General features: G+C 31.0%; 1 protein-coding gene across 4 annotated transcripts in view; it reads right to left on the bottom strand.

Annotated features, from left to right (window-relative positions):
- The window catches only part of LOC129987894 (TD and POZ domain-containing protein 3-like), a 29,943-nt gene extending 14,307 nt beyond the window's left edge, over nt 1-15,636 (bottom strand). Inside the window, exons 1-2 of one of the 4 annotated variants that reach the window (XR_008785610.1) lie at nt 15,493-15,636; nt 3,432-3,719 (exon numbers count right to left, since the gene is read on the bottom strand). Coding sequence is in view for 2 of the 4 variants with exons in the window: in XM_056095882.1 (XP_055951857.1) it covers nt 4,635-6,185 (1,551 nt within the window). In the remaining 2 variants the exon portion in view is untranslated. Of the gene's footprint in view, nt 1-3,431; nt 6,307-15,492 lie in introns of those variants that run through there. The other 3 variants (XM_056095882.1, XM_056095883.1, XR_008785609.1) reach the window with 3 other exon arrangements.
- Nucleotides 15,637-16,009: the final 373 nt, after the last annotated feature.

Genomic DNA, 16,009 nt, shown 5'->3' with positions numbered 1-16,009 from the left:
AATTTTATGTTTTGATTGTGCACTTTTTTTATTTGTACAATATTGAAATGGACTTTTTAGAAAGGGACATAATATTGCACCTTCAGTTTTCAAAATTTACTACTTAAAATTGCTGAATAAAAATTAAATTAAAATCAATTAAAAAATTTGGAGAGAAAAAGGGCTTTGAGATTTGCATTATCTCAGGGCCCCTGGAAGGTGTAAAACGGCCATGAATTCTTCTGAAATAAGAAATATTTACATTGATTAAAACATGGAAAAAACGCATAGTTAATCAGTAAACATTTCAATTAAAGTAGATGTATATTGTTGAAGAGTGTATTACCAGAACTTCATTCAAAACTATTTTTAATGATTTATTGTAAATATAAGAACGATCTTCAATAAAATTAAAGTTACTGAAGAACATATACTACATATATTAATGTAAAAATCATTTTTCTTAATTCTATTTTATTTTTTAACAGTAGATTTGGATTATGGTTTAATAAATAGTGCAACTAGAAGAAAATTAAATTTGAATTCAGCTAATATCTCCTCCAAATTTTCGCAGATACAAATGATCAGTTAGCAAAATATTAATATACTTCTGATTTAGTAAGTTGCTTATTTTATGCACCGTATACTTACAATATTTCATATACGAAATGAAAAGTCATACAATGAACAAATAATTTATCTTTACCAGAGTACAGATTTAAAAAAAAATGTAACAATATTTAAATTATATCTACGATGACAAACAGAAAATTTTAAATTTGTAATGGCTTTCTACTCTGGAAACTGATTTTTTTAAAAATTGATATAGCATGGAAACTTAACATCCGTAATTGGAAGCTTTTCTTACTATTTACGGAATTTCAAGAATTGCTTTTGCACGTTTTCCCTCCTTACAAATCATTCCAATACCACTAACTTCATTTAATTGTACTTTAAATTTAAGAAACAACTTTTTTAAGTGCCTATATTTAAATAACATATTTTAATGTTCGAAATTATTGAATTAAATAAACGAATGAAGAAGAAATAAATCAAAAATTAATGAAACGCAAACTCTTTCGTTTAATGCAAAACGTTATATTTATGTAAAGTAATGCATTTATATCTGAAATCTAGAAAAAATGATTGTTATTTCGAAGTGGGTACACTATTTATATGAGCAGAAATATCATTCCTCAATGTTTCTATCTTACATTTTTAAATAAATACATTGAAAAGCAATCCATCTTTCATAAAAAGCAAAGTGGAAATTACTCCTATAGTATTAAAACGCATGAAATTATATTAATGAACGCATCGTTATTTATTCGAAATTGTGTCAAACATCAGGCTAACACTCGCCAAATATGACACTTTTAGATAACGTTTAAGATGTTGTAACCTCTTCTAGAACTGACCCTTATCAGTAACACAACCGCATTGTAAACGAGACAACTGATTGACAGTTTTATGATTCGTACGTAAAGTGTATTGTACGCAAAAGTCATACAACCAGATTAAACATCTATCGTGCAGACGCCAATGAAATTTTATGCCAGATGCAACAAGAGGGTGGCTATCTGACGGTCTGTACTTATACAAATATGTAAATGCTGTAATTAAAAAACGCAGTGATGTAAATATATCAAATTTGACCATCAAGGGATTGACCGTCTGGCAGTCTCTACTTTCATAAATATGTAAAAGCGATAGTTCAGAAATGCAATATATCAAATTTGGTAAGGGATTCTGTGACTACAAGTCAAGAATCTTTGTGTTGACTTTGTGCAGGGGTGTTTGTGGGACCCCAAAAAATCCCCGGAAACTTTTACGGACTTACTACCGACATTTTGGAGTTTCGAGAAGGGGGGGGGGAGAAATGAAAAATTACGATTATGAAGTATTGAATGACCTAATTATAAAAGTTCAATGAATTACTTTTTTTGCAAAATTAAGACCTTTGAACCCAGGTCACGTGATCGCACATCTGGTCGAACGAAGTCTCTCCCTTTTTTTTTCTGCCGCGCCTACTTGCCGAAAAGAATCCAGAAGAGAATGTCCGAGAACAGGGGGAATGAGTCATAACTCGCAATAAGGAAAGAACAAAAAAGAAGTTTTTTCCCCCTTTTCACGCATTATCACTGCCTTTGGAGAAAGAAAGGAAAAGTTTTCACCACACACACTGACCTTGCGTTTTCTGCTTTCAAAGCAAACAAAATTACCCAGATCAAAATAAATAATTCATTATTATTCCTACTTCCTTTTGAACGACGATCCCCGGAATTTCCGGGTATCGAAGTTCAAAATCCCCGGAATTCCGGGGTTTCCCCGGAGCACAAACACCCCTGCTTTGTGTCAAATCTTTGTTTCAATCGATTGAGAAAAATGTGTCTAAAACACAAATTCGATTTTTGGATATTATTAACCATGCGCAAGGAATGAATCGCTAAAAAACTCGCAGAGGATCACATGATAGATTTGATAAAAATGCTAAATTCACGCCAAAGGGTGATATTTCGTAACTATCGTACGCCAAGGCCTTGCAAGGTGTTCTCTGGAATAACATCTTTATTAGAGTATGCAAGAGAGACTAGGGAAGACTACTTCCGCTATTTTTTTTCTAAAAATTTACTTATAAATTTACATGCAATTCCACATGGTGGTTTTGGTAACTCCAGCTTTATATTATTAAAAATGAATAATTTTTTATATAATATTAGAAGAATATATAAGAATCTTTTATAAAATTCTTATTTTTATTTAAGTTATAATATTCCATTTTTATAAGCCCCTTTAAAATGCTTCTGCAAACATCTGTAAATTTATCATAGGTATGCTTAAAAAGTTGTATGCAATTATTCGGTACATTATTATATGGCAACTTATTGTAATCTTCGGCTTTATCAAGGTTTCTCGAGGAATTTTATAATTATATATTTCGAGTTTTTATACAAAATCTATAGATATAGAAAAAAATGTTTATGAATTTTTCCTTGACACTTGTCTTTCAGTTTTTATTAAAATTATTTATTGGATTAAGTTATCATGAAACATTTTTTTAACTTTCCATATTCTTTTTTTTTAATAATTTTTCATGTATTGAAATTTACATGCAAAAACACCCGTTGGAATAATTTATTCGAACTATTTCATTTGATGAGATGAAATTTTCTGTGAGAGTCAAAATAAAATTTCACTAAAATTAAAAAAAAACTCTCGAAAGGATTTTATAATTTTTTTAAACATTTAAGTTTAATTACTATTTTAATTATTGTATTCCCTGGCATAAAGGCTTATGGGGACAAAAATCCAAAAACATAAAGAGCAATGGTTTTTGTATTTGTTCTGGACATTATTTAATGCAGTTTATTATACCATTAGGACATTATTTAATGCAGTTATACCTGTGCATATTATTAAAAAAATACATCTTACTAGAATAACAGCAATACTGATTTTCCAAATATTTATTCTGTTTAACAACATTCAATGCAGTTTCCAATCAAATTTCTTTCTTTCACATTCCAAATTCAGGTTGTGATGGAATGAAGATCATTATGATCCGTACAGTGGAAGCAAGAAAAACCATGTTTTCGGTAACATTTCTTTAATGATCACATTTCACACCAAGCACGAAGACAAGACATTTTCGAGCGCACACTTTTACAGAACAGCAACTCATCTCATTACATTACAATCGCAATGCATTATGGGATGCGCACCTAATCAGGCATCGCCATCTATTATCCAAAAGAGAAGACAGAATAATGCAACTGCTACAAGGTACTATACAGTAATTCATTCACAACTAAGAAGTTAAAACAATTATTTTCTAGCAAGAAAACAAGGAAAAAAATATATATACTTTTTCAAAACATATTAATGCCTATCAAAATTCTTGCATTTTACAAATTTAGTTGTATTATTATAATAAAGGGAAATAAAAATAAGTACAATTGCAATTTCGAAATGCAGATAGAAACATTTCCAGCTTGTATACAACAATTTAAAAATATTCATTTATATTACATTCAGTATAACTTATTTTATAATAGTGGGAAAGTCTTCATTCCCAATTGCACGAATCTCCTGAATCAAAATGTATTCTAGGTCAAAAATTTAAAAAAAAAAATCAATTTAAAATAATATTTTATAAAATTTTAAATAAATGATTCCGTACGATGATGATCTTGTAAATATTACCTGCTGATAAATTAGATAGTCTCAATTAGCAAATTGAAAACTAAAGAATATTTAAAGATTCGTCGTTGTTCGTTGTTGTAATTGCAACATAATAACAGATTCCAGCCCTTCGAAAGACGATGAAGCATTTTATTGTGATTTCGCACATCCAAAGTTTTTGATAAAAAAAAAAAAAACTCTTTATTTTATGCATTATTCAACAACCTTCAAAAAGTTTCCATTTTCAATTTTGCAAACCAAAATGCATTCTGCTCTAAAAGTTAAAAAAAAAAAAAAAAAGTCCAAAATCATTTTTATAAATTAGATGAGCAAGTCCGCCATCACCAGCTTTTTTCAGATTTATTTGTCTGTATTAACAATTTAAAAATTGACGAACATTTTTTCAAAAGAAAGAAACAATTCTGGACCTTTACAGAAGCCGACAGAACTGACAACTTGATCTTTGTCTTCAGTCAGAATTGCTTTACACTCTTGTACAAGCGAGTCAGGATATCAATAGTCAGTTGCGGATGCTCCTGCGCAAAATGTTTCCATTCATTTGAATTTATGACTTGCTCATATTTATCTTGTATAAAATTCAGTACAAAATCCTTCAGGTCAGCATCACCCAGCATGTCTGCCAAAACAAATATTTCGCCTACGTTTGTAGCGCTTATATTCGCCCTCAAATAAGAAGAACACTTTACTTTCAAACCCAGAACAGAGTATTTCTCTGCAGCCAAATAGAGACTGGAAACATTTTCCCACTGAATATCACTATCCCAGTTTTCACTGTAGATGTATAGCAATAACCGTCGCATTGTGTCTGGTTCGATATCGCTTACTTCGATAGTATTGGTGAATTTTTCTTTCATATCAGTATCAAACATAGTTTTGAAGACCGATGATCTAGCAGCCAGGATAGCTCTATGGACAGGAAATGTCTCAGTCTGAACTCGAAGGCTAATATCAGCATGCTGTTTGTCTTCAAATAAATATTTCAGGTCATTTGTCAATGAATTTGAACTTGAATGTCTCTTCCTTTTTCCTAAGTGAAATGGCGAGTTCGTATTGTTGAGAGCTGCTCTCAGTTCCGATTCTGCATTGTGACCGAAAACTGAAAGCTCCCTTTGGTTAAAGACTACATCATAAGCTACCATGTCTAATTTAAGAGACAATACATCCCCTGGAAGAAGCGAGTCTTTAGCTTCGAGTAGTTGCTTCCTCTTCAGAATAAAAGACAAATAAAATTTTTCACTTTCTTTCTTTAGTTTTAATTCCTCTTGAAACTGATGCGCGGGTTCATCATTTTTATCTTGAACTGAAATTCCAAGCATTAAGTAGCAACTTTTCCCTTTGCTTTTTCCTTTAAGTTCTATCTTAATATTACCTTCTTCAGTAAATGATCCCCAGCCGTCGGTTAACAGAAGTGTTAATGTAACACATATATGCTGGCTTGAGAACAGTAGTACGCTAACAGATCTTTGATCACCGGCACAGAAAGTGCTGAACTTGTCAATTTTCCATGTGAACAATTTCCGTTCAGCATCGATTCGAGTACGAGCCAAGCTAAAACCAGGTTCCAAGTTGCACTGATTATGATTATACCAGATCTTACACTGCACTGTTAATGTATCCCCTGGCAGAATTTCTCTTTTATCAAATATTTCATCCCGTGGTATACAAAGAGGAGTTCCGAGAGAATTACCCATGTGAAACCGAAATTTATTTACTGAAACAGATTTCTCTTTTAAGCCACGCCTCGACAGAATAGAGAGTTCGTAGTCGACAGAAATGAGGTTTGGTTCCGTTTGCGAACTTTTAGAAAGGTAGAAGCGAAATTCGTCATCATTAGAATATCCAGTCTGAGAGTATGCGGGGGTACGTAGCAGCAGATTCCAGCTCGTCTTCTCCATATTATCAGCCACAAAAAGTGGACTCGTAACCTGTTCATGCTGTGATGTCTTGGGAAGGAAAGTGAAGTTTTCAAGTTTCCAAATTATTGTGAAACTGACTCTAGGCATGATTCCACGAGCAAAATTTAATTCAACTGAATCAAAAGTTCATGGTTTTAAAGAATACAGATATCGAGAATTCGATTTTGATGCAGATTCTGTAAGAAATAAAAGGTACAATCACCGGTACCTGAAAGAGATGGAATAAAATAAACATCCAGTAAAAACAACAATCATTAACCTGAAATTACATCATACATTCATAATTCCTAACCATGCAAATGGTATTATTTCTTATTAAATAGTTATAATTTTTATGTACGCCAGTGTTTTCTAGAAATATTCATAACGAAATCATTGCTATTTTAAATCAGCGAAAATATTTTTCCGTTGATATTATCATATACTTTCACGATATTTCATGCTTTGTATTTGGCTTCTTAATGCAGGTGAAGTTAAGGTACGTGACTACGATAAAAAGTCAATCTTTTGTAAAATTATGAATATATATTTTTTAAATTTAATATTCTTAATGTTTGAAAAAGTTTCTTTATGAAGCCGTTAGCCTTCTAAGTTTCTTTTTTGGGGAAGTTACGCTGATTTTTATATTTGCATTGACATACGTTTTTATGCTATTTTGTATCTTTACAGGGTGTTGCAAAAAAAAAAAAAAAACCCGGACAGTTATTTTATCATAGAATAGAAGTTAGCTAATTTTTTTTAAATTTTTGTACATTTCTTTTTGTCTACCACTTCAATTACAACATATTTTATAATGTATCTTTTAATTTACGCATTGTTTTTTGGTTTTTTTTCACAATGTCAAGCAAAGGATATACTATTTTAGAGTTGTTTTAGAAAGAAAAACGACAGTGTGAAAGCGGTTTGCTTAATGTGTCTCGGCAAAAGATGTCTGATGCAATCTGTCATTTCAAAGAGCTTGGCAATGATGGTCAGCGTCTACGAAGTGAACGGAAACGTACAGTGGGTACTTTCAATAGCCGTAAGGTCATCAAAAAGCGAGTTTAATCAAATCCGAGGGTTTACCTGAGAAAGATCGTTCGTGAAATGGAAATAAGTGGCCGATCAGTCTGACGAATGGCAAAAACAAAGCTTGGACTAAAGCTTTACAAGTTCCAAAACGTTCAACTTCTCACTGAAGAAAACATACTCGAGCGACTCCAAAGATGCCGAAAATTTTTGAGACGGGCCGCAAGTCAGCGCTGGGAGAGATTCCTTTTCACTAATGAGAAGCTCTTTACCGTCCAACGAGCTCATCTCTCCCAAAACGATAGGATCTGGTCTGTAGACAGACACTCTAAGCACTTCAGCAATTGTTGAACATCGCCATCATCCTGTCTTGTACTGGGGCGGAATTTACACAAGCGCTAAAACACCGTTGCTTTTCGTAGCTGAGGGCGTTAAAATAAACCAAAAAGTACTCCAGCGGGACATTCTAGAACACGTGTGCCAAAACTCACTTCGGCAAAGTAAAGCGAACTTTCCAAAAAGACTCACCAGCTCACAAGGCCAAAAAGACACAAAAATGGTGTCAGGCACATATTCAGGAAGTGGTATCATCTGGTCAGTGGGCCCAAAACTCGCCGAATTTCAATCCTAGGGATTACAATGTATGGTCCATTTTGGAGTTTAAGCTTTCACTAAACCACACTAAAGTTGGACTCTCTAAAGCAATAGCTTCGGTGAGAATGGGATGGATTAAAAATAGAAGACTTACGGCCCATTGATGAAAATTTAAATAAGAGTTTGCGCCTCTGCAAAAAGCGGCCACTTTGAAACCAATTGAATTTATTTATTAGTAAAAATCTACTATTAATTATATTTGTTAAATTTCGTTAATTTATTTATTTTTAATAAAGTTATATTACAAATTGTTTGTCCGGGTTTTTCTACCGCACCCTGTAAATGCCATTTCCTCATATTCTAATTTAATCTTTGATAGAATTTTCTTACGAAAACTCTTATAGATTAAAATCTAATGGATATTTTTTAATCATACTTGGTAAAATACTTCTTCAATATCTTCTGTAGTTCCTGAACTAAAGAATAAGTAATCTATTCAATTAGAAATATTTTATAGTTGTTTTAGTGCTTCACAATGTGATAAAAATTGAAAATTTCGTGTTATTCATCTGTCGAATCCCAATATTTAAAGAATGGATAGAAACACAGTTTATATTTTAGCTCAGGAACTAGATAATATGTTCCTTATGCTGTCTGCAAAATTTTAAGTAAATCATTTGATAAACTTTTAAATACAAGATTTTTGGCTTATATCTTTTTAGCCAAAAAAAAAAAAAAAAAAAAAAAAACGCACGCCACATAACTGGTATATTTTGGTTTCATAGATATTTTTTCAGTCATTTTTATTCAAATATTAAAAAAAATATAACTATTTTCGAACTTTTTAAAAAAAATTCATCCCGAACGTAGTCACATATCTTAATCGACTTTCAATTTTGGAACATATGAGGAGAGAGATTAGTTTTTTTTGTGTAAAAATCACATAACAAATTTTATTCTTCTGGTTTGTAGTGATTATGAGTGATGTTCACTGACAGACAGGCACTTGATTTTTTTTTTTTTTTTCTGTTGCGGAAGGAAGTTTTAAATTTGAAGATTCATTAAAATATTGATGTAAAATTCTTTGAACGAAGACAGCGAATCGCAGATTTGGGGATTCTGCAATTGCCAAAGGAGTGCAAATTATTAAATATCTATTTTGATCAATTTAATTTCTCACTTCAAAATACATTTAAGTTTACAGCATGTTATTGGTTTATTTTGTTTGCTTTGGTAATTTTATAAAAATGCATATGTTTTTATTTATTTATTATAACTGGTGACTGCGTGGCATCTCAGCTTACACGCAATATTATTTAAGCAGATGCATAACCATAGTTAAATCTAGGGGAAGTAGTCTCTCCAAAACTTTCTCGCATACTCTCTAATATAAATGTTAACTCAGAAAATGCTTTGCTTGGCATTGGCGTGCATTATCATGAAATATTCAACTTTTGCGTGAATTTAGCTTTCTTACTGAATCTATCGTGTGATTCTTGGCGAGTTTTCTGGCGATAAATCCCTCATATGCAGTTAATATGATCCGAAAGCAGAGTTTGTGTTTTATACACGTTTTTCCTAACCGATTTAAACAAAAATTTGGCACAAAACTGCACTTATAGTCACAAAAATCCCATATAAAATTTGATATATTTAAATCACTGCGGTTTTGAGCTATCGCATTTACATGTTTCTGAAAATACAGATCGAACTTATGTTGACTTATATTCGAACAGACGGAATTTCTCTGACAGAGAACTCAAAATTTGATAGAAATCTGAAAATTTAGTGTAAAAACAACCGCATACCAAATTTCAACCCCTTGGCTCAAAGCGTTTTTGAATTATCTTTGTCACCGATGGAATTTTTCAAAAATGTGTTTTTCGAACTCGATGTGAAACGTGATCTCAAGATTGAACTTTTTAGCAATTACTATACTTTCTCTATACTACCTGCACGAGAAAGTAAAACTATTACTTTCTACTATTTAATAATAATATATTTCACATTAGCATTACTGCAAGTCATTGTCCATGCCTTGGCAAAATCAAAATCAGAAAACCCTAATTATTACATATTTATTACTTGTGCTAACATTAAAAAGCTCTATTGTGCCTGGTTGTCTACTTACCTGTCGTGCATAATAGGACAGACCATATGACTCAAAGCTACCAAAGTACATTTAGCATAAATATATTTTGATAATAGGAATGTGTACTTTCAAGAGATTTCTTTTGAAATTATAAACAGAAATTTATTTAATTCAATAAAAAAAAATGGAAGAAATTTTAATGTTTCTCACCGGGAACTACTGAAAATATGTCGTGCAAAAAGTAATTTTTAAACATCTTGAAATTAAATAAATAATCTTTTCAATTATTAAAATTTAGTTGTAATACAGCTTTCCTGCATCGTAACCTATTTTACCAATTTTTTAAAAAAAATATCTTTAAGATATGATTTGAACCCGTTTGAAATTTACTTCTTCATCTTATTTTTAAATCGTTTTTTTTAAATCTTGAATCTTTTTAAAAACTTAAGTTTTTGCTAAAATTTTCTTTTCAAACAAAAACAAAAAAAAATTAATGATTTTAATCTCCCCCCCCCTTTAAGTTTAAACTTTGATGCGATATTTATTAAATATAACCGGATTATTTAAAAGATTTTATAATTTTCTATTATTAAAAGATTATTTTAAAAATTTATAAAACCTTTTTTAATGATTTTAATCTTTTTTTTTCCCTTCAAGTTCAGATTTTTCATGCGATATTCATTAAATATAACCGGATTATTTAAAAGATTTTATAATTTTCTATTATTAAAAGATTATTTTAAAAATTTATAAAACCTTTTTTAATGATTTTAATCTTTTTTTTTCCCTTCAAGTTCAGATTTTTCATGCGATATTTATTAAATATAACCGGATTATTTAAAAGATTTTATAATTTTCTATTATTAAAAGATTATTTTAAAAATTTATAAAACTTTTTTTAATGATTTTAATCTTTTTTTTTCCCTTCAAGTTCAGATTTTTCATGCGATATTTATTAAATATAACCGGATTATTTAAAAGATTTTCTAATTTTTAAAGCTATATAGATATTTTTAACTATATATTATATTTTTGTGGTGGAATATAGATTATTATGCAACAGGACGAATGTTGTTGGGAACATTTCTGTAATAATCACATTCACACACTTAAACAAACACGTCTGTGTAATTTCTGTAGGCGGTTCAAAGTCACATTTTCTACCTCGTTATTGGTTGTGTGGTGCCAGTAACGCGGTAGAAAATGTAACCTTGAGCCGCCTACAGGAAATACATAGACTATAACGCAAAGACAAGACAAGATATTCACGCGCACAGCTTAACAGAACAGCATCATATCTCATTCTATTGGGTTGGCAACTAAGTAATTGCGGATTTTTTTTAGAAAATCGAAGACAATTTTTTCATGTAACTAAATAACTTTATTCTGTAATGCATTGCCCATTTTGATCAATGACCTTTTGCCATCTTTCAGGCAGCATCATAATCCCACGTTCATAAAACTTCTGGTTTTTATTAGCAAAAAACTGAATCAGGTACGATTTAACATCATCATCATTACTGAAATTTTTACCATTCAAGGAGTTTTGTAAAGATCGAAACAAAAAGTAATCAGATGGTGCAAGGTCAGGACTATACGGTGGATACGGCAAAACATCCCAACCAAGCTCCAATAATTTTTGCCGAGTGCCCAAAGATGTGTGTGGCCTTGCATTGTCATGATGGAATACAACACCTTTTCGATTTGTCAATTCGGGCCGCTTTTCTTCAACTGCATTGTTTAATTTCGTTAGTTGTTCAATGTAGACATCAGAATTGATCGTTCGGTTGGGTGGTAAGAGTTCAAAGTCGACAATTCCTTTGTAATCCCACCAAACTGATAACAAAACCTTCTATTCATGAATATCAGCTTTTGATGTTGTTTGAGTTGGTTCACCTGGCCTGCATCGCGATCCTTTCCGCTTGATATTGTTGTAAACAACCCATTTTTCATCGCCAATTATCAGTCGTTTTAAAAATGGATCATTTTCATTACGTTTCTTTAGCAAATCGCAGCTGTTAATGCGTTGCGTTAAATGCGTTTCTTTCAATTCGTGAGGAACCCATGTATCGAGTTTTTGAACATAGCCAAGTTGTTTTAAGTGATTTTCAATGCATGTATGTGATACATGAAGCTTCTCTGCTATCTCACGTGTTGTACTGTGACGATCCGAATCGATTATTGCTTTGATTAGGTCGTCATCAACTTCAACTGGACGACCAGAGCGTTTTTCATCTTTGAGTGAAAAATCACCAGAACGAAATTTGGTAAACCAATTTTGACACTGCCGTTCTTTTAAGGCTTCGTCACCATAAACAGCACATAACTTTTTATGAGCTTGCGATGCGTTTTTCCCTTTGCGGAAATAAAAAAGCAAAATATGACGAAAATGTTCCTTTTGATTTTCCATTTTTCAACGAACGCCAAACGAAAACTACGCAACCGATCAAAAAACTTTTTCTACTGATTGGCAGCTGAATTGCCAACTATCAAATAACAAAATGTGTTTTAGATTTGTACTACGTCTGCAAACCTAAAAATTCAACTGAAGCCATCTATGAGTGAAATCCGCAATTACATAGTTGCCAACCCAATAATTACACTCGCAATGCATTATGGGATAGCCTAATCAGGCATCGCCTTCTAGTATCCAAAAGATAAGAGTAATGTAACTGCTACATTTTCTCTATTTTTCAAGTTATCTATAGAAGTTAATTTGTTATTTATTTATAAGACGTAATTCGTATAACAGACGCAAACAAATGTAATTATTGCAATTACCATTTGAGGCATACATGCGTTTTATAAATCAGAGCAATGTTTTTTTTCCAACAAAAATTATACCTTTCTAGCTTATTTATAATTAAAGGATACTCCCCCCCCCCATAAATAAAGAAATGATTAATACGACTTTTGCAACTTTTTATGTAATTTTACATTTTATTAAATTATTACTTAGGTTTCAAGATAAAAAAACATCTGCAACTATTGATTTATTATTCATTTCTATATGTAGCTTAGATATGTATTCTATAATAAAATAACATGCAATTGCTGTAATGTAAATTTAAAACATGTTTGATAAAAATGACAAACAATTTTCATTAATTCTCATATTTTTGAAAGTGATACTATTTTAAGTCATATTTTTTAACAATTAAATATAAGCGCCTAAATCATTAACAACATTAGTTGAAAAATAAGCAGAATATTTTCATTTTGTTCATGAATCACAATTTAGTTGAAATAGTTATGATTGTTTTTGTTTTTTTTGGTTTTTTTTTGCTTCGTTTCCTTCATTTTCTCAACTTGTTACTTGGTTGTTTGTAGCAATTAAAGCTAATAACTAAACTAATATATGCTGACATTTAGAAATAATGGCTATACAATAAATCAGATAAGTTTTATATTAGGGTGTCCCAAAAGTTTCTTTCTCATCGAGCTATGAATGGCTTTATCTGGCTCCGCTTGTGCAAACATGCAGGCCTATCTATTATTTGTCTATGTCATCGGTTTCAGTCGTCCCAGTGCTCTTTTATAGTACCTTTCGTATGTGCCACAGTCTCTTTTAAGACCTTCATCGACGGCGTTCAACATGGGTAGCGAAAGGCGACATTTACGGCATTAAAGAGCTTATCAATGGAGACGAAACTTGGATTTTATATGAAAATGTGCATAGGAAACGAACGCACTTAGTGTAAGGACAATAGACCTTCAACTGCACCAAAAAAGTTCTTTTGTCCATTTGGTGGGATTGGAAAGGCGTAATTTTCTTTCTCCTTTCTTAAGGTGAAACAATAAATTCTACGAAATAGTGTCATCAACTAGATCTATTAAAAACTGCCATAGCTAAAAAGAAAAAAAAAACATATTAGAATTAATGAACCGACGATGACTTTATCATCATGACAATGCGAAACCACATATTGCATTAGTCGTAAGAGAGAAGCACTTACAGTTTGATTGGGGTTTCCCCCCACATCCTGCCTACTCTGCAGATCTCGTTCCATCTGATTATTAGTTCTTTCTGTCCTTAAAAAAATTATCTTCGCGATAAGCGCTTTAAATCCATCAGTGAAATAGAAGCCCACATAAAGGATTATTTCTTGTTCAAAACACAATTTTCGAAAGAAGGCATAATGAGGTTTTCCGGGAGATGGAAAAAGGTAATAGAGCAAAAGGGTTCTTATATGACAAAATAAATAATATCTTAAACACTAAATCTTGTGTATTGCTTTCATATTAGAAATAGGAAAGAAACTTATGGGACACCCTAATATGTTAATAACTAAATTTCATTGCAGTATCAATACCAGTACTCCCGGGCAAAAAATTTCGGAGTTGAAGCAATATATGGATTATGGGTTTAAAAAAAAGAAGAGGACACTATTAAATTGATATTTGTTCTGGGAATGATTTTATGTAAGTATGTCTCGGATAAAAAGTAATTCAACGAAAAAAAATATGCCGATAATTTTCTAAAATATATTTCAGATAATTACAAACAAAAATGTTTGGGTACTAAAATTAACTGTTAACCCCTTCCAGTAAAATGACGAGTATAGCTTTTCATACCATATCCCAATGACGAGCTCATACGACTAAAGTTACTACTAAATATGATAATAAATTTGGTTTAAAATTCCTAGTATACTGAATCCGGCAGCACTTTCATTACCTATGTTGATGTAAATCACTATCACATACTGTGTACCGTTAGATTGTCTTGGTACAATTTACAGCCAAATTGTTGTTAGTCAGTAGACTTCCTTTTTATAAACCTTTAGCGTGAACATCTGTCTTACTAAAGGAAAACATGTTGTGAAAATAAACACCGTAACGAACCGTAAAAACTAGGTACAAATCCGAAGTCATTGGTGGTTTTTGAAAAAGTATGGAATATGAACTTACGAATTGCAATTATATCCATATCAATAATACAATTTTAATTAACAATATGTAAGAATTATAAAATGAACTATTAATTAACAATATGTAAGAATTATAAAATGAACTATTAATTAACAATATGTAAGAATTATAAAATGAACTATTAATTAACAATATGTAAGAATTATAAAATGAACTATTAATTAACAATATGTAAGAATTATAAAATGAACTATTAATTAACAATATGTAAGAATTATAAAATGAACTATTAATTAACAATATGTAAGAATTATAAAATGAACTATTAATTAACAATATGTAAGAATTATAAAATGAACTATTAATTAACAATATGTAAGAATTATAAAATGAACTATTAATTAACAATATGTAAGAATTATAAAATGAACTAAGTTTTTCTAATAAAAATGAGATGGTTATTTCATGCACGATTGTTTATTATTAAATCTAACTGGAAGGGGTTAAGTAAGAAATGCATTTTATTTGAAAGAAAAATTATTCTTTTGAAATATTTATTTTATTTTATTCATTTGTTGTTATTATTATGGTCTGCAGCACAGCTCATTTAACTAACAAAACTTCCTTGAGAATAAATTTGTTTGTTAAAAAAAAAAGTGGTATTAGCACTGTCTATGGCCGCAAAACGTCTTATCTAATATTACACATACAAGCCAATAATATTCAATATCATCATGTTAGTCAAGATTATACTAGTTAAAATAATGTTTGCTTATAAAAATAATTAAAAATTTTAAATCAAAAATTAGCTACAAAATAATTACTTACGTAAATATCAATTTTGAAGCGATACGCCTCCGAAGTGATAAAGATAACGAACTGAAACTTTCCTCATAAACACGAAGAGAGATAACTCACCGCACCTGCTTCATCGAACCGCTTATCTCAGCTCTGTTTCTCATCATCGGCGTTCGCTAGATGTGAAATACACTGAAAGGGGAATCCCCGTTGGGAGAATAGACGATGCGCAGTGCATTTATTTGATCAGTTGCGCCTTCCTGGATAAACCATAAATACGCGAGTTGAGATAATGCTGTGGGATACTTTTTAAAAAAAATGCTATGCTGTTTGCTGTTAGTATAGTTTATGATCTTCCTTAATTAATAAAAAATTTCAAAAAAAAAAAAAAAACTGGTTTTGCTACAAACACACACATACACATTATTTTTACTTCCGTGTATGTAATATAGAGAAAGTATAATAATCGTTAAAAAATTCGAACTCGAGATTTTGACGAATCTCCATGTTTTAGACCCCCTAAGTTAAAATAATAATAATAATAATA

This window comes from Argiope bruennichi, chromosome 10, assembly GCF_947563725.1.
Source record: "Argiope bruennichi chromosome 10, qqArgBrue1.1, whole genome shotgun sequence".
Lineage (NCBI taxonomy): Eukaryota > Metazoa > Arthropoda > Arachnida > Araneae > Araneidae > Argiope > Argiope bruennichi.
This window is presented reverse-complemented; position numbering and strand designations above follow the sequence as displayed.